The sequence below is a fragment of the Suncus etruscus genome, chromosome 1, assembly GCF_024139225.1.
Source record: "Suncus etruscus isolate mSunEtr1 chromosome 1, mSunEtr1.pri.cur, whole genome shotgun sequence".
In the NCBI taxonomy this organism is placed as follows: domain Eukaryota; kingdom Metazoa; phylum Chordata; class Mammalia; order Eulipotyphla; family Soricidae; genus Suncus; species Suncus etruscus.
In genome coordinates, this window is record NC_064848.1 from 176,542,968 (window position 1) to 176,563,033 (window position 20,066).

Below are 20,066 nucleotides of genomic sequence, written 5' to 3' on the forward strand. Positions count from 1 at the left end.
CCAAGCCTGCCAGGAGCAATTTCTGAGTACAGAGTCAGGAGTAACCCCTGAGTGCTGCTGGGTATGGCCCCAAAACAAACAAAGGAAAAAGAAAAAGAAAGAAAGAAAAAAAAGAAAGGGTGCTGGAGCAATAGCATAGCAGTGGGGCATTTGCCTTGCACGTGGCTGACCCAAGACTGACCCGATGTCCCATATGGTCCCCCAAGACAGGAGTGATTTTTTGAGCACATAGCCAGGAGTAACCCCTGAGCATCAACGAGTGTGGCTCAAAAACCAAAAAGAAAAAAACAGTAGTTCGAGTCAAGAAAATGTCTTTTTTTTTTTTTTTTTTGGTTTTTGGATCAAACCTGGCAGTGCTCAGGGGTTCCTCCTGGCTCTATGCTCAGAAATCGCTCCTGGCAGGTTGGAGGGACCACATGATGGGATGCCGGGATTCAAACCAATGACCTTCTGCATGAAAGGAAAATATCTTACCTCCATGCTATCTCTCTGGCCCCGAAAATGGCTTTTTAAAAGGGCCAGAGCGCAGGCTTTGCATACAGAAGTCCCAGGGTCAGTCCCTCAAGGTGCTTCCTGAGCTAAATGTAGTCAATAAAATAAAATGAAGTAAGGATCCATGTTATGTGTATGAATTCTGCAAAATTTACGCTATTAAAGAAGTTAGCTTCCAAGGACACAAACGAAGATTACAATGGGAGTTGAGGTGGTGGGTCATACAAGGCAGTGCTCAGGGACTACTCCTGGCTCTGTTCAGAAATTGCTCCTGGGAGGCTCAGGGGACCATACAGGATGCCAGGGATCAAACCTCATCCTTACCAGTTAGAGTGATACAAGGCAAGTGCCCTTCCACTGTGCTATCACTTTGGTCTCCTAAGATTACAATTTTGGGGTGGAAACAGGGATTCTGTCAAGTGGAGAAGGAGCTATTCCTGGTGTTTCTTAGTCAGGTGGTTTCGTAGTGAAGGCAAGATGCAGTGGCAGAGATTACCTGGGTTATGATGGTGGTACAGTGTCCTCTGGGCAGTTTCTGCAATACTTGGGAGCATTCAAGATTGCACCCAGAAATATTTGGGAGATATTCAGGACTATACCAGACAACATCAGGGGAATATGCAGTGCCAAGAACCAATCCAGAACCATTGATATCCAAAGCATGTATGTACCTTCACCTCTACACTCTAGCTGGCCCAAGAGTCTATTTACAATGTCTCTAGGAGGCAGATCTAGAGATGGAAAGTGCCTGTGAAAGAAACTGGAGAGTGATGTCTAAGGGGTATGAAGATTTTGGGATCGGGAGGTAATGAAGTGTTTTAAAACTGATTGTGGTAAATGGTTGCAAAACTAAGCGATAGTACAGCAGAGAGGGTGCTTGCCTTGCATGCAGCTAACCTGAGTTTGATCTATCTGGTCTCCAAAGCATCACCAAGAGAAATTCCTGAGTGTAGAGCCAAGAATAACCCCTGAGCATTGCTGGGTGTAGCCCCAAAACAAAACAATAACAACAAAAACCTCTGAGTATATGCTAATAGCCACTGAATTGTATACTTTACATGGGTGATCTGTAATGACATGTGAATTACTATCAATAAAGTTGTTTTGTCTTGTCGGAGGCTGGAGCAATAGCACAGGCGTTAGGATGCTTGTATTGCACACAGCCAATCACTGCTACCGAATATGGTCCCCTGGGCACTGCCAGGAATGAGCCCTAAGCACAGAGAACAGCAGTAAGCTCTAAGCACCTCTGTGTATGGTCCAAACCCTCCTTCCTTCTCACCCCCTCCCCCAAATACATTTTGTTTTATTCCCCAGTGCCAGGGATCAAACCCAGTGCTTCCCTTACATATGTAAGGGAAGATCTCTAGAGCTGAGCTAAATCCTTGTTCAAGCAAGCTGCCTTTTAAGGTTCTACTCTTAGGGAAGTCCAAAGAACCAAGATGGCTCTAGACCCAGGAGAGACCAGGAGGGCTGCGGCACCTATATGTACAGTGGGTAGGGCATTTGCCTTGCATGCGGCTGACCCAGGTTCTATCCCCCACATCCTACCTGGTTCCTCAAGCCCATCAGGTCTGATTCCTGAATACAGACAGAGAGAGGAGTAACCCCTGAACATCGCCGGGTGTAGCCCAAAAACAAATAAACAAAAGAAAAAGAAAAGGAAATGGGAAGTTGGCTGGCTCTGTGGGTAGGGTGTGGACCTGCTGAAAGTCATAGAACAATAAGCAACATCTGGGCTGTAATGGGAGGGGGATGGAGGAGGGAAGACATATCATGCAAATAGGGAAACAGTTCTGGGGTGAAGAGGAAGTTAAGAGTGAGTGATGCTAAAGTGGGATCAGTAGCTTTTAGTGTCCTAACACATGGACGAGACTATGTTAATTAAGCCACTGTTTATTAAGCATCATTCAAATGTGAGCCACTCGTAGTAAGGACCAGCATCAATATGTTATTAAAGCAGTTTGGGAGGCCAGGGCCTCCCCCAAAAAAGAGTGAGGAATGCATAGGAGAGAGTGCAAGTTCAGAGCATGGAGAAATAGCAGCACCTACACCTGGCAACAGCCAAAGAGGCTACAAAGATGTAAAAAAGAAATGGAAAATGATGCTATCCCCACATGACAGCAGGCTGAGAGTTTATGCATGGTGGGCTTGCACTACCCTCTTCTGTCCTTTGTCCCATTCCCCATCTTCCCCTGCACTCAGGGTTGATCTTCCACACTCTGGTTTAAGAAAATTTTGTTGGGGCCAGAGAGATAGCATGGAGCTAAGGTGTTTGCCTTGCATGCAGAAGGACGGTGGTTTGAATCCAGGCGTCCCATATGGTCCCCTGTGCCTGCCAGGAGTGATTTCTGAGCGTGGAACCAGGAGTGACCCCTGAGCACTGCCAGGTGTGACCCAAAAACAAAAACAAAAAAAAAAAAAAGAAGAAAATTTTGTTTCATATCTGGGAGTATCTCGTTGTGCTCAGGGACTACTCCTAACAGTGTTTGGGTCACCAAGTGATGCTGGAGGAGTCAAATCTGGGCTGCCCACAAATAAAGCCTACTCTCCAGTTCTTTGAGCTCTCCCCCAGCCCGAGAACTTGCTTTCCAAGTTAAAAAGAATGGGCATATATTTGCACTCTTGGGGAAGTAAGACCAGAGATAGTAGAGAGATGCAGAAAGAGTCCGAGGAAGGGACATCAGGGGGAAGGTAATTTGATTTTGTTTGAATATCTTTTTTGTTTTATCGGCCACACCTGGTGATGGGGGATGGAATCACAGTCCATCCTAGGCTAGCGTGTACCAGGCAGACGCCTTACGACTTGTGCCACCACTCCGACCCCTTATTTGGATTTCTTTTAACTTTTGGACTATACTTGGCAGTGCTTTACTCAGGACTGACTCCTGGTTCTGAGCTCAGGGATCATTTCTGGCAGGCTCAGAGAACCTAAGGAGACGCCAGAAATTGAACCGGGGCCAGCCACATGCAAGTCAAACACTTTATCTACTGTACTATCTCTCCAGTCCCATCACTTAGTATTTTGAAATGGGCAGGATAGTAAGAAGGTCCACAGAGAGGATAGGAAATTACTAGTTATTGATGTAGGTTATTATTCTCTTTGTGAGATAGGGAGACAGGTTCACTCCTGATAAGGGAGGTAGACTGCAGAAGGCACATCTAGAAAAGTGAAGAATGTCTGGGACAGCAGGAGCTGAGTAAGGGGCAGAGCCAGGATCAGAACAGAGACAAAAGCACAGAGTAAGACAGAGTTGGGCAAGAGCAGAGCACAGAGCAAGGGGTAAAGCAGAGCATATAATGACCATTGACCAGAAAAAGCAAAACCTGCTTGACAACAGCCAGTAGTGTTGACAATGGGATTTTCTGGCTGCTGGTCCCAGGCAGCCAGAGATAGGAGCTGGGAGGTGGTCAGTGGAAGCAACTGGAAATTGGACAAGGGAGTCAGGGGGCTAGGGTGGCAGTGATCAGAGAGTGACAAGCAAAGAAGGTGGAGATAAGAATGAGGAAGAAGTTAGACCAAAAGGCTAGAGACAAGATAGAGGACAAGGGATATAATAAATCTTGTATCTACTTTGTTATGGAGAAGCACATTTGGAGAGGGCTAGGATTAGGGATTGTGGGTGGAAGGTGAGATCTTGGGGTGAAAGAGCAGAGATAGGGGCCACATGTGGCTGGCCATAAGGACAGCAGGTGAGGGTGGAAGGCCTCCAAATAGGACAGAGGAGAGTGAAGAGTATGGCTAAGCAATCTCAAAAGCCAGGAGAGCTACTTGGAGGATGGCTGTGTGCCAGGGAAAAAAAGTAGGCATAGGAAACTACTGAAAGGGCAGCCTTGGAGGAACAACATGGCAGTTCCAGTAAGGAACATCCTCACCATACCCAGGTAGTTGCTCGTGGTTGGAGGTTAGTGTCCAGGGGTCCAATTTCCTCAAAGTTTCCAAATCCAGTGCTGGAACCACCGGGACCACCCTGTGGAAGAAGAGAGAAACAAAAATACATATGGAAAGTGGAGCTGGAGCAGCGGCGTGAAGTGGTAAGGCATCTGCCTTGCCGGCACTAGCCTAGGAGGAACATGGTTAGATCCCCCGGAGTCCCCCATATGGTCCCCCAAGCCAGGAGCAATTCTGAGAGCATAGCCAGGAGTAACCCCTGAGCATCATTGGGTGTGGCCCAACAAAACAAAACAAAACAAAAAATACATACAGAAAAAACTAACCTCAAGAACAGGCAGCGAGATCAAAGGGTGTTCCCTGAGCACTCACCCCCAAATAAAATAATTTTTGTCCATTCTCAGTTATTAGAGTCACAAAGGTCCATATTCTCCATTGACAGTTTAGGACTGAGTGTGGCCAGTTCAGTTCAGCACCAAGAAGGGCTCTGACCAGAGGAAATGGGGGTAGTAAGCTAAGGAACCTCCAGCCCCTCCTCAGAATTGCTGGTCTTCCTAAAAGGAGTCACTTGGGCTTAGCTACAGAAAGAACTCTTTTTTTTTAAGAACTTTTTTTGTTTGTTTGGTTTTGAGTCACACTTGGTGGCTCTCAGGGGTTACTCCTGGCAAATTTGGGGGACCATACGGGAAACAGGGAGTTGAACCACCATCTGTCCAGGGTTGGCTACATACAAGGCAAATGCTCCACCACTGTGCTAACTCTCTGTCCCCCAGGAAGAACATTTTTTTTTGCTAGAGTTAGGGTGAGGGTGAGTGTTAGGGTTTGGGTTTGGCTTAGGATAGGGTTAGGGTGAGGGTGAGGGTTAGAGTTATCCAGAGAGAACTCTTATTTTTTTGTTGTTGTTGGTTTTTGGGCAACACCAGATGATACTCAGGGGTTACTCCTGGCTATGCGCTCTGAAATCACTCTTGGGGGCCAGAGAGATAGCATGGAGGTAGGCATTTGCCTTGCATTCAGAAGGGCAGTGGTTCAAACCCCGACATCCCATATCGTCTTCTGAGCATGCCAGAGTGATTTCTGAGCATAGAGCCAGGAGTAATCCCTGAGTGCTGCTGGGTATGACCCAAAAACCAAAACAAAACAAAACAAAAAATCGCTCTTGACTTGGGGGACCATATGGGTCACCAGGGAATCAAACTGCGGTCTGTCCTAGGTCAGCGTGTGCAAGGAGACAGACGCCCTACTGCCTGTGCCACCACTCAGGCCCCTCAGAAAGAACCCTTAAAAAAATTTTTTTTAAGTATATGACCACCTTTCTTTAGGGGCCAGAGATAAAGAACAGCAGATAGGGCACTTGCTTTGTATGCAGCTGACCTGGATTAAATCCTCAGAATCCTCTTGCCTCCTCCACCAGGAGTGATCTCTAGGTATAGAGACAGGAGTAAATCCAGTGCAGTTTTGGGTGTGGCCCAAAATAAGTTTCTTTAGAAGCTCACAATCCCAAACCAGTGAGATGACTCATCGACTGAGCACATGCTTTACATGCAGGAAGCCTTGGTTTGATCCTCTGTACTGCAGGGTCCCCTCAGTACTGCCAGGAGTAGCCCCTGAGCACTGTTGGCTATGGCGCAAAATAAAGCCTCGTGACTTAAGAGTGAGCTGTTTGTCAAGGTGCATTCTTTAAAATAGCAAACCAAGCAGTAGTGTGATGCCTTAGGTCAGAAAATGGTGTCAGGGCCCGAGTCATGGACCTGCAGGTGAGAATGTGACACTGAAACTTAGGATCACAGTTAAAGATTATGCAACTATACTGGAAAATGCCGATCATGCAGCCTGCAGGCACTGAGAAGCAAGAGTCCCCTTTATTAAGAGTAGGACACTTTTTCCTGGTGGTCTCCCCAGGGTGGGACCCCAGTCCAAGAGTAGCAAGGGTACCTGTAAAGCAGGTGTGGGTCTATAAGAAACGCCCCCTCTTTTTTTTGGGGGGGGGGTTCACACCCAGCTCTGAGGTTACTTCTAGCTCTGCACTCAGAAGTTGTTCCTGCTAGGCTCTGAGGACCATATGGGATGCAAGGAACCGGGGTTGACCACATGCAAGGCAAACACCCTACCGCTATGCTATCGCTCTGGCCCCAAAATCCCATTCCTTGTTCCATTCATGGCAGTGTCAAACAAAAAGTTGAACAGAGGATGCAGCTGTTCTATTTGAGAACATTCTACCACAAACCCTTCTTTGTCCAGAACTTTGGTTTGCTTGTTTTCAGGCCAAACCTGATGGTGCCCAGAAGCTAACTCCTTGAGGCTCTGTGATCTGAGGTCTCTCCTCAAAGTGCCTTGGGTACATCACAGTGGTCTGCATGCAAAGTTATTAGCTTTATCTTGCATTCCCAGACTTGTGCAGAACTGTGGGATGGGTGCTATCATGGCCTAGGGCTCTACAGGCATCCTGAATCATAGTGGATGAATCCCCAAACCAAATGGAACAAGAGGCTGGAGAGATAGCATGGAGGTAAAGGCATTTGCCTTGCATGCAGAAGGACGGAGGTTCGAATCCCGGCATCCCATATGGTCCCCCGAGCCTGCCAGGAGCAATTTCTGAGCGTAGAGCCAGGAGTAGCCCCTGAGCGCTGCTGGGTGTGACCTCAAAACCGAAAACAAACAAACAAACAAAATGGAACAAGTGTTCAACACCCAATGATCACAATGCCAACAACAAAAGAAGACAGTTCAGTGGGCTGAAGCATATACTTTACATGTAGGATTTCAAGCCCTGGTGCCATAAGAGTCCTCAGCACTAGCAAGAATTACTCCTGAGCACTCCCAGGTATAAATCCAAATTTTAAATTTGGGGAGGAGGAATCCCTGATAGTACTCAGTGTTACCTATGTGCACAGAAGTCACAAGAGCCCCTTATGAGATCTGTTTGCTCAGGCAGACACTGAGTCTGATCTTTAGAAGGCATCTCCATATCTGTGTACCTCCAAGTTGAGCTTCACTCCTGTTCCCCAAGAAGACGCTGGCCATAATTGAAAGAGGCCCCTAGCTGGGGCCAGAGATAGCATGGAGGTAAGGCGTTTGCCTTGCATGCAGAAGGCCGGTGGTTCAAATCCCAGTACCCCATATGGTCCCAGATGGTCACCCCATATGCCAGGAGTGATTTCTGAGTATAGAGCCAGGAGTAACCCCTGAGCACTGCCTGGTGTGACCCAAAAACCAAAGAAAAAAAAAAAGAGGCCCCTAGCTGCAAACTGCTGACTTCAGCCTTGACTTCCCTGACAGACTGTACAGACTTCCTGGGAAACAAAGCCTACTCCTGAAGGCTGAGGTTCTCAAAAGGGATGACCCGAACCCCCACCCTGGGGAGGCAAGTACCAGTCCACCCTCGTCACTGCTGAGCAACCTGCAGGCCCAGCTGGGGTGTGCCTGTACTGTCCAGAGGTGGAAGCAAGATACAGAACACCACCCTGGAACAGGCCTTCCGGTGGGTGTGGGCCACCTCTGGGCAGATATTCCAGGAATGCAAGGAGGGAATCCTCTGCCTAACCCCAAAACCCTATGACCTGACACCTCAGGCTGAGTCCTTAAAGATTAGCTTTTCTGAGGTAAGAGGTTAGGGTGGATAGAAGGGCAGATAGCTTCATTAGAGTGATGGCAGCTCTGTCCCAGCTTTGGAAACTGCGAGATTAAATTATTATTCATCATTGGGCCATGCCCAATGATATTTAGGTTTACTCCTGGTTCTGATTTCAGGAATTACTTCTAGGGGTTAGAGCAATAGTAAAGTGGTAGATAATTTGCCTTGCACATAGCTGATCTGGGACAGACCGGAGTTTGATCCCTAGCATCTCGTATGCTCCCCAGAGCCTGCCAGGAGCAATTTTGGAGCACAGAGCCAGGAGGAACCCCTGAGTACCACTAGGTGAGGCCCACCCCACTAAAAAAGGAATTACTTCTGGTCAGCTCAGGGGACCAATGGAGTGACAGAATTTGAACCTGGGTCTGCCATGTGCAAAGCAAATGCTTTACTTGTACTATTGCTCTGGCCCCTCCAAGAACACTCTGAATGGGCAGAGATGCACTTTAGGTTCTTCTGCCAAGGACTCCCGCAGCTCTCGCCTTCTCTCTGGCCTCTTTCCCATACTCCTGATTAAGCCTGCCTCTTCAAAAAGAGAAAGGACCAGTCTAGGCACCAGAACATTCATTCCTGTGCACTAACCAGATGAGGAATCTGGAAATGCAAACTCTCTTACCTGAAGCCACATGACCAGGGGCAATTCTGAGAAGGTCTTGTTAGGGTTGTTGGCATAATAGAGCCACCAGAACATGTGGGCATCCTTTCGGATAGTCACATAATCCCACGCTTCCTTGGTCTCCCTGGGGCAGTTGAAGACAGCCCCTGAAATGAAAACACAGTTCTATTGTCAGCTAATGTCCAGCTAAATTCCTGACAAAGCAAGAATGGCCATGCCAGAAGAGAGGATCTAATTTATACCTTGAATAATTTCGTCATCCTCATATTGTGGCAATGATCAGTGGAAAAGAAAACACACCTCATTTATGAAAAAGCAAAATAAAGTCAACAGTGGCCCACAAAATGGGGGTCTTTCATTTTTCTTCTACACCCTCTTTTTTTTTGGGGGGGGGGTCCACACCCGGCAGTGCTCAGGGGTCACTCCTGGCTCTGTGCTCAGAAATTGCCCCTGGCAGGCATGGGGAACATAAATTTGGGTTACAAAAGAATTTCACCAAAAAAAAAATTTTTTTTTTGGGGGGGACCAGAACAATGGCGCAAGCAATAAGGCATCTGCCTTGTTTGCACTAGCCTAAGACGGACTGCAGTACAGCAGTTCGATATCCCGGCATCCCACGTGGTTTCCCAAGCCAGGAGCGATTTTCTGAGAGCATAGCCAGGTATAACCCCTGAGTGTCACCAGGTGTGGCCCTAAAACCAAAAAACAACAACAACCAAAATAAAAAAACATTTTTATTTCAAGATGACATTTTAAATTTTTTCTAGTAACAAAGCAGCAAAAATAAAACTCTGCAATTACTAAAAGATTCAACTGAAATGAGAATAAGTTACTTCATGTCTCAAGTGTATAGGTGTGCTTCTGAAATAAGTATTTACAAATCTGTTGCTAGATTTTTAGGTTTTATTAAAACAAAAACACACATTTTGAGGGGTGGGGAGATTTATGTTTTAATTTCCATTCACTGTTCTTCAAGAATCAACCAGACCTAGGTGTAGGAGCAATAGTACAGCAGGTAGGGCATTTGCCTTGCAGATGTCTAACCTGTGTTCAATCCCCAGCATCTAATATGGTACCTCAAGCACTAATAGGAGTAATTCCAGAGAACGGAGCCAGGAATAACCGCTGGGTATGGCACAAAACCAAAAATAAAATCAACTAGCCCTTATCACTGAAATACTCAAAGCGTATATAAAGCAAGAAGAAAAAAGCTAATATAACTGGTTAATAGGACTCCTAAATTGCATAAAAAGCAAGTAATACACTACAGCAACTGGAAATACTTCAAAATTGAGACTGCTGTCTTTAGAACTAATTTCACCAGAAAAAAATTCAAGAAGGTATATGTACATTTTTTGGGGGTGGGGGGTTGGGCTACACTTGGCAATGCTCAGGGATTACTCCTGGCAGGCTCAGAATGACCATCCAGAATGCTGAGGATCAAATCCAGGTTGGACACACGCAAGGCAAATAATGCCCTACCCACTGTACTATTGCTCCAACTCCTAAATAACATATTTCTTTTGTGCTAACCTGAATTCACCCTTGCATGAGTTAGTCACCAGTAATTTTATCACTAAGCAACTCAAAGCTACAAGAAAGGAAATCAGCATTTAAATTAGTATGTCACTATGTGATTCAAGAAAGGAAGCAAGTATTTAAATTACCATGTCATAAAATATAACCTCAGTATTAGATATCTAACTAAAACAAGTAGGTAACATCAAGACCAAAAGAGCATTTCTTCTTCCAAGGCTTAGGTTTTGACCAGTATTCTTTTTGTTTGTTTGTTTGTTTGTTTATTTGTTTTTGGGTCTCACCCATCGGTGCTCAGGGATTACTCCTGGCTCTATGCTCAGAAATCACTCCTGGCAGGCTCGGGACCCATATAGGATGCCAGGACTCAAATCACTGTCCTTCTGCATGCAAGGCAAATGTTTTACCTCCATGCTATCTCTCCGACCCTTGACCAGTATAGTATTCTTGACACATGGAATAGCCCATACCAAGAATCACTGCTCCAACAACAAAATCAAAGTCTTGGGCTTGTCTGTAACTGAGCTTCTAAATCAAGTGAACAGACATTTTAGTATTTCTTCTGTTCTTCATTTGTATAATCCATACATAGGCAGCAATTGCAGCAAAGCCCACCATGCTAAATGGAGGAAAATGGCACCTCTTTAGCTTTGCAAAGTTTAGATCCCTGACTTTTTTTTTTGTTTGTTTTGTTTTTTGTTTTTGGGCCATACCTTGTGACGCTCAGGGGTTATTCCTAGCTATATGCTCAGAAATCGCCCCTAGCTTAGGAAAGCATATGAATGCCAGGGGATTGAACCTTGGTCTGTTTTAGGTTAGCCTCGTGCAAGGCAAACGCCCTACCACTTGCTTAGGCCCTAAATCCCTGACTTAGACCATATGAAGAAATAGAAATATCCATGTTGGTTGGCAAAGTGAGCAAAGACTCTTCCACTCTAACCTTGTTTACTCTAACCTACCAGACCCTGGCCTGTCTAGAAAAAATGTTTTTTAATTTATTACCAGACAAGATGGAGATAGGTAAAGAACTAGATTTAGGGACAAGTGCAGATTTGGGTCTTATTATAATGCATGTTTAGCCTACCCTGATTATTATAAAATAAGTACAATGAGGATATACACAAGTGTTTAGATTTTACATTTTGGTAGGAAAAAAGAAAATAAGTTCAGAGCCAGAGAGATAGTACAGTGGGTAAGATGCTTGCCTTGCATGCAGCCTACCAGGTTTGATCTCCACCATATGGTCCCCAGAGCACGGACAAGAGTAATTCCTGGGTGCAGAGCCAGAAGTAACCCCTGAGTGTTGTCAGATGTGGTTCAAAAATAAAAATAAAATCTCAAAACACATGATATAAAAGTGGTTTTTATATCATGTTGTCCTGGCAGTCCTTGGAATATAACTGCATGTAGTGCTGAGGCTCAAACCTAAGTTTCCCTTTTTGGGAGGTAAGGGGCCATACCCAGTGGTATGCAGGAGTTACTCCTGGCTCTGTACTCAGGGAACTCCTGGTGGACTTCCGAAACTATATGGGATGCTAGGGATCAAACGTGGGTCAGCAACACGCTGATCAAGGCAAATGCCCTAGTCATTGAACTATATAGCTCAGGCCCCAAATCAGAGCTTCTTGCATGTAAAACATGCCTATTGAACTATGTCCCAGTCCCCAAAGAGGTCACTTTTGTGGGGACAAAATTACTCATTATAGGGGCTGACATGATATTGAAGGCTTGCACATGTTCCACCAGGATTGTTCCTAGCACCACATGGTCCCTGGAGCTCCACAAGTGTGATCCATCAGTGCAGAGCCAGGAGTAAGCCCTGAGCACAGTTGAGTGTGGCCTTTCCAAACAAAACACATATAAATAAATTATTAAGTTACATTATTGGAAAAAATATTAACTTTCTCTTTTTAATTTTTTTAAATATTAACTTTCTTATTTTTTCTTTTCTTTCTTTTTTTTTGTTTGGTTTTTGGGCCACACCCAGAGGTGCTCAGGGGTTACTCCTGGCTGTCTACTCAGAAATAGCTCCTGGCAGGCACAGGGGACCATATGGGACACCGGGATTCGAACCAAGGACCTGAGATCCTGGATCGGCTGTTTGCAAGGCAAACAGCGCTGTGCTAGCTCTCCGGGCCCTCTTTCTTTCTTTCTTTTTTTTTTTTTGGTTTTTGGGCCACACCCGGCGGTGCTCAGGGGTTACTCCTGGCTGTCTGCTCAGAAATAGCTCCTGGCAAGCACGGGGGACCATATGGGACACCGGGATTCGAACCAACCACCTTAGGTCCTGGATTGGCTGATTGCAAGGCAAACAGCGCTGTGCTATCTCTCCGGGCCCTCTTTCTCTTTTTTTTTTTTTTTTTTTTGGTTTTTGGGCCACACCCGGCAGTGCTCAGGGGTTACTCCTGGCTGTCTGCTCAGAAATAGCTCCTGGCAGGCACGGGGGACCATATGGGACACCGGGATTCGAACCAACCACCTTAGGTCCTGGATTCGATGATTGCAAAGCAAACAGCGCTGTGCTATCTCTCCAGGCCCTCTTTCTTTTTTTTTTTTTTTTTTTTTTTTTTTTTGGTTTTGGGCCACACCCGGCGGTGCTCAGGGGTTACTCCTGGCTGTCTGCTCAGAAATAGCTCCTGGCAGGCACGGGGGACCATATGGGACACCGGGATTGGAACCAACCACCTTTGGTCCTGGATCGGCTGCTTGCAAGGCAAACGCCGCTGTGCTATCTCTCCGGGCCCAACTTTCTTATTTTTTTAAATAATAATTTTTACTGTGACCAAAAAGTGAGTAACAAATATTTCACAGTAATATTGAAGGTACATAGTGACAACGAATCAGGGCCATTCCCACCACCAGGGTTGTCCTCCCTCCCCCTCTTTTCCCAGCAAGTGTCCCATATCTCACTCCTTTGCTCCCCTCCCCCCCACCCCCACTATTGTAACTGTTCCCCTCTGTGTATAGCTTGTTGTATACAGGGTATGGATTCTGTTGTTGACTTTGGGTTTGGTGTTTAATTCTGGTCATTTTTTAATTCTACTCAATGTTCATATAGCAGTTTGGTCCTGGTACTGTTCATTTTTATTTCCCCCCCTCAATTCATGAGGCAGAACAAGATGATTCAAGTTATGTGGTTAAAAATTAACTTTTTTTCTTTTTTTTGGGGGGGTCACACCTGGCAGTGCTCAGGGGTTACTCCTGGCTCCACGCTCAGAAATCGATCCTGGCAGATATGGGACGCTGGGATTCAAACCACTGCATGCAAGGCAAACACCTCTCTCTCTCTCTCTCTCTCTCTCTCTCTCTCTCTCTCTCTCTCTCTCTCTCTCTCTCTCTCTCTCTCTCTCTCTCTCTCTCTCTCTCTCTCATTCTCTCCCGGCAGTGCTCAGGGGTTACTCCTGGCTCTACACTCAGAAATTGCTCCTGGCAGGTTCGGGGGACCATATGGGATGCTGGGATTTGAGCCACCGTCCTTCTGCATGCAAGGCAAACACCTTACCTCCATGCTATCTCTCTGGCCCCAAATATTAACTTTCTAAAAGGAAAATTAGAAGTGTAGGTTCTCTGAGAATTTGTAATAACAAACCAAATAAATTCCAAGTGGATCAAGTATTTAAAATTCAAGATATTAAAATTTTACATTTACATACTAGGAATAAAATGTAACTGGGGCCAGAGAGATAGCACAGCGGTAGGGCCTTTGCTTTGAACACGGCTGACCCGGAGCGGACCTGTTGGATCCCTGGCATCCCATATGGTCCCCTGAGCCTGACAGGTGCATTTCTGAACACAGAGCCTTGAGCTCCGCCAGGTGTGCCCCCTCAAAAAAAAAAGATGTAACTGTAGCTCAATGTTTTCCTGATATTGAAAAGAAAAAGAGAAGTATCAACAGGAAAGAAAAAGGATCAACAGGAGCCAAATGATACTACAACGGGTTGTGCATGTGTCTTGCAAGCAACTAACACAGGTTCGATTCCAGGTACCCCATATGATCCCTCCAAGTACTGCCAGAAGTAATTCTGAGCATACATTCAGGACAAAAAGACCTGGCAGATGCATTAAAACAAACAAACAAAAAACAGAAACAAAAACAAAAAATAACAGCTAATCAGCTAATCATCAGAAGAAAGGAAGGTGGCCTTAAACTCATGGCAAGTTCATTCATCCGCAGTTTTTCTAGACATCTATTTAAACCAGGGGAAGAGGAAGCACCAAATCACCTAGAGCAGGAACGCACTTTTAATTTACTTTTTTTTTTTTGTTTTTGGGCCACACCCGGCGGTGCTCAGGGGTTACTCCTGTCTGTCTGCTCAGAAATAGCTCCTGGCTATATGGGGGACCATATGGGACTCCGGGATTCGAACCAATCATCTTTGGTCCTGGATCGGCTGCTTGCAAGGCAAACGCCGCTGCGCTATCTCTCCGGCCCCTAATTTACTTTTATTTTTAAGAATCTTGTGACTAACTTATTTCCGAGAAACGGAATTAAAATAAAAATGAATCAGAGTCCAAAAAACGACATGATTACGCAAAGCTGAAAATGGGGAAGGGAGACTTTTTTGTTTAAGGCACAAACCACAGTCCCAACAACTCATCCCAGAAGAAAGGGATTCTAGGGAATGAATCAGTGGATAGCAGGGTGATGGAAGCGGAAGCCTCTGTGGCCCGATCGTACCTGTGCTCAGGCCCACGAAGAGCAGCCCCAGCAGCAGCAGCGACAGCTGCGACAGCCGAACGGGACATCCCAGCCGCAGCAGCTCCATGATGTACACCTCGCGGCAGCTAGCTGGGCAGGCTGAACTCTGAGCCTGGTCACGTGGTGCGAAGGGCGGGGCCTTGTTCTAGCCAGGGGGCGGGGCCGGAGCCTGGTTGTGCTGGGGGCGTGGCCTGTCATCGAGGGGTGTGGCCTGGCTCCCTGAGCGGCTTCCCGGGTCTAGCGTACTGGTGACTGGTCCTAGGGGGTTGGTTTCATTCTACTGCTTAGGGGAGGCCCCGGAGAGGAGGAGGCGCTCTATGGAGGTGTTAGACGTGGGTTATGTGGCCGGACTGAGAGGTTACTGTGCATTAACCACTTACTAGGCCATTTCTTCTGCGCCAGTTTAAAGATTGGCATTTCAAGACCTACTGTTTCTGCCCCAAATCAATATGGGGCCTAAGCAAGCTGGTCATTGGAAACTGAGATTTCTTTTTCAGAGATTTGGTCACAGCATTTATTGTCCTTTAAACTTATGTGTTTTGGGCCCGGAGAGATAGCACAGCGGTGTTTGCCTTGCAAGCAGCCCATCCAGGACCAAAGGTAGTTGGTTCGAATCCGGTGTCCCATATGGTCCCCCGTGCCTGCCAGGAGCTATTTCTGAGCAGACAGCCAGGAGTAACTCCTGAGCACAGCCGGGTGTGACCCAAAAACCAAAAAAAAAAAAAAACAAAACAAAAAACTTATGTGTTTTGGGGTCGGAGAGATAGCACAGGGTAGGGCAATTGCCTTGCATGCGGCAGACCCAGGGAGGGACCCGGTTTCATTCCCAGCATTCCATATGGTCCCCCCAGCCTGCCAGGGGGGAAATCTCTGAGTGCAGAGCCAGAAATGACCTCTGAGCACTGCTGGGTGTGGCCTCCAAACCAGTCAATCAATAAAATTTAAAATATTAAAAAAAATAAAATTATGTAAAAAATAAAATAATGTGTATTAAGAATATTTGGGTATCTAAGAATCTAAAAATAGATTCTATATAACTATTTTGAGCATTTGGAATATTCTTCTTAGTGTTTTACTTCAGCTAATGAAATGAAATTAAAGTTTTTATTCTGCCTTTCCCCTTTCTTGATAATTTGTTATCAGCATGTGTTGTTAATGTCATCACCACAGTCACTTTTTTTTTTTATTTTAAGCCACATCTGACAGTGCTCAGGCTTACACCTGGCTCTGCACTCAGGAATCACTCCTGGTGAGTCTATGGGATGCTGAGGACCATAGCCTGGTCAGCTGTGTGCAAGATAAACACTGCTTGCTGCACAATCTTTTTTTTTTTTTTTTTTTTTTTTGTTTTTGGGCCACACCCGGTAACGCTCAGGGGTTACTCCTGGCTATGTGCTCAGTAGTTGCTTCTGGCTTGGGGGACCATATGGGACGCCGGGGGATCGAACTGTAGTCCGTCCAAGGCTAGCGCAGGCAAGGCAGGCACCTTACCTCTTGTGCCACCGCCCCTTGCTGCACAATCTTACCCCCAAAACAATCTTTTCTTGGGGGGGGGGTTTGGGCCACACCCAGCGTTGCTCAGGGGTTACTCCTGGCTGTCTGCTCAGAAATAGCTCCTGGCAGGCACGGGGGACCATATGGGACACCGGGATTCGAACCAACCACCTTTGGTTCTGGATGGGCTGCTTGCAAGGCAAACGCGGCTGTGCTATCTCTCCGGGCCCTCTTTTTTTTTTTTTTTTTTTTTTGGTTTTTGGTTTTTGGGTCACACTCGGCAGCGATCAGGGGTTACTCCTGGCTCTACGCTCAGAAATCGTTCCTGGTAGGCTCAGGCAACCATATAGGACGGCAGGATTTGAACCACCAACCTTTTGCATGGAAGGCAAACGCCCTACCTCCATGCTATCTCTCCAGCCCCCAAAACAATTTATTTTAAAGAAGGACCCAGGACCAGAGATACTACAGTGAGTAGGGCACTTGTCTGTTGGAGGCCCTTTAACTACAGAGCAATATGGAGTCTCTGATGCCTGAGAAGACAAAAAGCCTGTGTAAGTGACAGGTTACTGGTGGCGCTTTCCCCATGAACCTAAAAAGAAAAAGCTGGCCATAAAAAGAGCCATTACCAGAGGTAACTGGATAAAGAACAAACATGCTATGTAAAGGCTACAAGTTAAGATTAGATCTGTAGCACTGTTAACAGAACAGAGCACCCCAGGATCACTTATAGTAAATGTATAACAGGACCACTTCTAGTAAATGTATAACTCACTAAAAAAACCCTGACATACTTGATGTATGGGAATGTTAGGGTGGAAAAGTACCTTCCCCTCTTTTGTCTGAAAATGTGCTCATGTTTGCTATAAAAACTAGCTCCCTTTTTTTTTTTTTTTTTGGTTTTTTGGGTCACACCCGGCGGTGCTCAGGGGTTACTCCTGGCTGTCTGTCTGCTCAGAAATAGCTCCTGGCAGGCTCAGGGGACCATATGGGACACCGGGATTCGAACCAACCACCTTTGGTCCTGGATCGGCTGCTTGCAAGGCAAACACCGCTGTGCTATCTCTCCGGGCCCAAAAACTAGCTCCCTTTTAATAAACTTTGACTCTTGATCGGATTTTCGTCTTGAGTCCATCAATTTTCCCAGCCCTCTTTTATTTTCCAGGTCGACTCCTCTTCGTGACTCACGAATAACTTCGTGACCCTCATCCATCCTGTGGGCCGGGGTCCACGGGGGTCGCACTTGTCCTACACATATGTTCACTGAATCTGGCCAGAAGTGATTCCTGAATGTAGAGCCAAGAATAAATTCTAAGCATCATTAGATGTGGCCTAAAAACAAAGGACAGTGCATAGAAGTAGTACAAGGCTTGCCTTGTGGGGGCCAGAGCAATGGCGCAAGAGCTAAGGAGTCTGCCTTACCCGCGCTAGCCTAGGACGGACCACGGTTTGATCCCCCCATCCCATAAGGTCCCCAAGCCAGGAGCGATTTCTGAGCGCATAGCCAGAAGTAACCCCTGAGCATCACCGTGTGTGGCCCAAAAACAAAAACGACTTGCCTTGAGGGGACAGAGAGATAGCACAGCGGTAGGGCATTTGCCTTACACAAAGCTGATCCAGGATGGATGGTAGTTTGAACCCTAGCATCCATATCTTCCCCTGTGTCTGCTAGGAGTGATTTCTGAGCAGAGAGCCAAGAGTTATCCATGAGTGGCGCCAGATGTGACCCAAAACCAAAACCAAACAAAAAGGCTTGCCTTGCTCACAGCCGACCCTATTTCAATCCCTAGCACTATATAATAGCCCCTGAGCACCTCTAGGTGTGGTCAAACCCTCTCCCTCAAAACAATAAATAAAAATACAATATATTTATAATGCTAAAAAGCGCAAAATAAATATGTAAGCGTAAATCTAACAACATATTAATGAGATTGTACATTGAAAACCACACATAAATTGCTTGTGGGAATGCAAAACGAGAGCCACTTTAGAATGGGGAATTTCAGTCATATCTGATTTGAGAGCACACAAAAGATCCAAGTGGGGGCCGGGCGGTGGCGCTGGAGGTAAGGTGCCTGCCTTGCCTGCGCTAGCCTAGGACGGACCGCGGTTCAATCCCCCGGCGTCCCATATGGTCCCCCAAGAAGCCAGGAGCAACTTCTGAGCGCATAGCCAGGAGTAACCCCTGAGCGTCACAGGGTGTGGCCCAAAAACCAAAAAAAAAAAAAAAAAAAAAAAAAAAAAAAAGATCCAAGTGATCTTAAAAGCACTTAAGCCTCAATAAAACCTTCTTAGACATCAAGAAAATGAAAGATCACAATGACTTGGCAACTATTCTGAAAGTCAGGTTATTTCCAATTCCTCTTTTCAATACTATGGAACAAGAATTTCTCGAAAAGGACTGAGGGCTGTAGAAATAGTGTAGAGGGTACTTGCCTTGTATGTAGCCAACCCTGGTTTCTCCCTGGCACCACATATGGTGATTCCAGAGCTCTGCTGGGAATCATTCCTGAGCATAGAGCCAGGATAGACCATGAGAACCCCACTGATTATGGCCCCCAAACCCAAACCCTCTCTCTAAAAACAGAACCTGAGTTTTTGGCAAATAAAGTATCGGGGGGGAAAAAAACATTTTGAGGGGATGACACCCGGTAGTACTCAGAGTTTATTACTGGCTCTGCACCCAGGAATTACACAACCATATTGGAGTCTGAAATCAAGCCCAAGTTGATCACATGCAAGCCTGACCCACTGTACTATCAGTTTGTACCCTAAAAATAATTTTTTTTTTGCTTTGGGGGCCACACCCTGAAGTGCTCAGGGGTTACTCCTGGTTCTGCACTCAGAAATCATTCCTGGTAGGCTCAGGATGCCAGAGATTGAACATGATTGGCCATGTTCAAGGCAAATGACCTACCTGCTGTGCTATCACTCTACCCCCCAAAATAAATGCTAAATACATTTTTCCATAAGTGACTCTGTGTGTAAATATAAAGGATCTTAAGGACTCAGTTGACAGTAACAGCATTTAAGAACTTGCTTTTTCTGGGCCAGAGAGATAGCATGGAGGTAGGGCATTTGCTTTGTATGCAGAAGGACGGTGGTTCAAACCCAGCATCCCAGATGGTCTCCTGAGCCCTCGCCAGGAGCGATTTCTGAGCGTACAGCCAGAACTAACACCCAAGCATTGCCAGGTGTGACCCAAAAAAACAAAAAACAAAACAAAACAAACAATTTGCTTTTGTCTTGTTTTGTTTCAGGGCCACACCTGGAATAATCAGGGGTTACTCTGCACTGAGGAATCACTCCTGGTGGTACTCACCAGACCATATGTGATACTATGGATTGAACCCAGGTCAGTGCCCTACCCATATCATCAGAAGAAAGGAAGGTGGCCTTAAACTCATGTGCTATCTCTCTAGCCCCAGACCTTCTTCTTTTTTTTTTTTTTTTTTTTGGTCCAGACCCGTTTGATGCTCAGGGGTTACTCCTGGCTAAGCGCTCAGAAATTGTCCCTGGCTTGGGGGGACCATATGTGACACTGGGGGATAGAACCGAAGTCCTTCCTTGCTAGCGCTTGCAAGGCAGACACCTTTAGCGCCACCTTGCCGGCCCCCAGACCTTCTATTTTATTAACTTTTATAAATTAACAAATTTCACATATTTTACAGCTATAAAAACAAAGAGTAGGTCAGGAATTGAT

At 46.0% G+C, this 20,066-nt stretch overlaps 1 protein-coding gene and 1 non-coding gene across 2 annotated transcripts in view; both read right to left on the bottom strand.

Annotated features, from left to right (window-relative positions):
• The window catches only part of SCPEP1 (serine carboxypeptidase 1), a 39,105-nt gene extending 24,155 nt beyond the window's left edge, over positions 1-14,950 (bottom strand). Inside the window, exons 1-3 of the mRNA XM_049772039.1 lie at positions 14,849-14,950; positions 8,635-8,780; positions 4,374-4,463 (exon numbers count right to left, since the gene is read on the bottom strand). Of these exons, the coding sequence (XP_049627996.1) occupies positions 4,374-4,463; positions 8,635-8,780; positions 14,849-14,936 (324 nt within the window). The 5' untranslated portion in view covers positions 14,937-14,950. The remainder of the gene's footprint in view (positions 1-4,373; positions 4,464-8,634; positions 8,781-14,848) is intronic.
• LOC126030330 (small nucleolar RNA SNORA72) lies at positions 11,164-11,294 on the bottom strand. The gene has a single exon (XR_007503105.1). It is a non-coding gene; the product is annotated as a small nucleolar RNA SNORA72 (small nucleolar RNA).
• Positions 14,951-20,066: the final 5,116 nt, after the last annotated feature.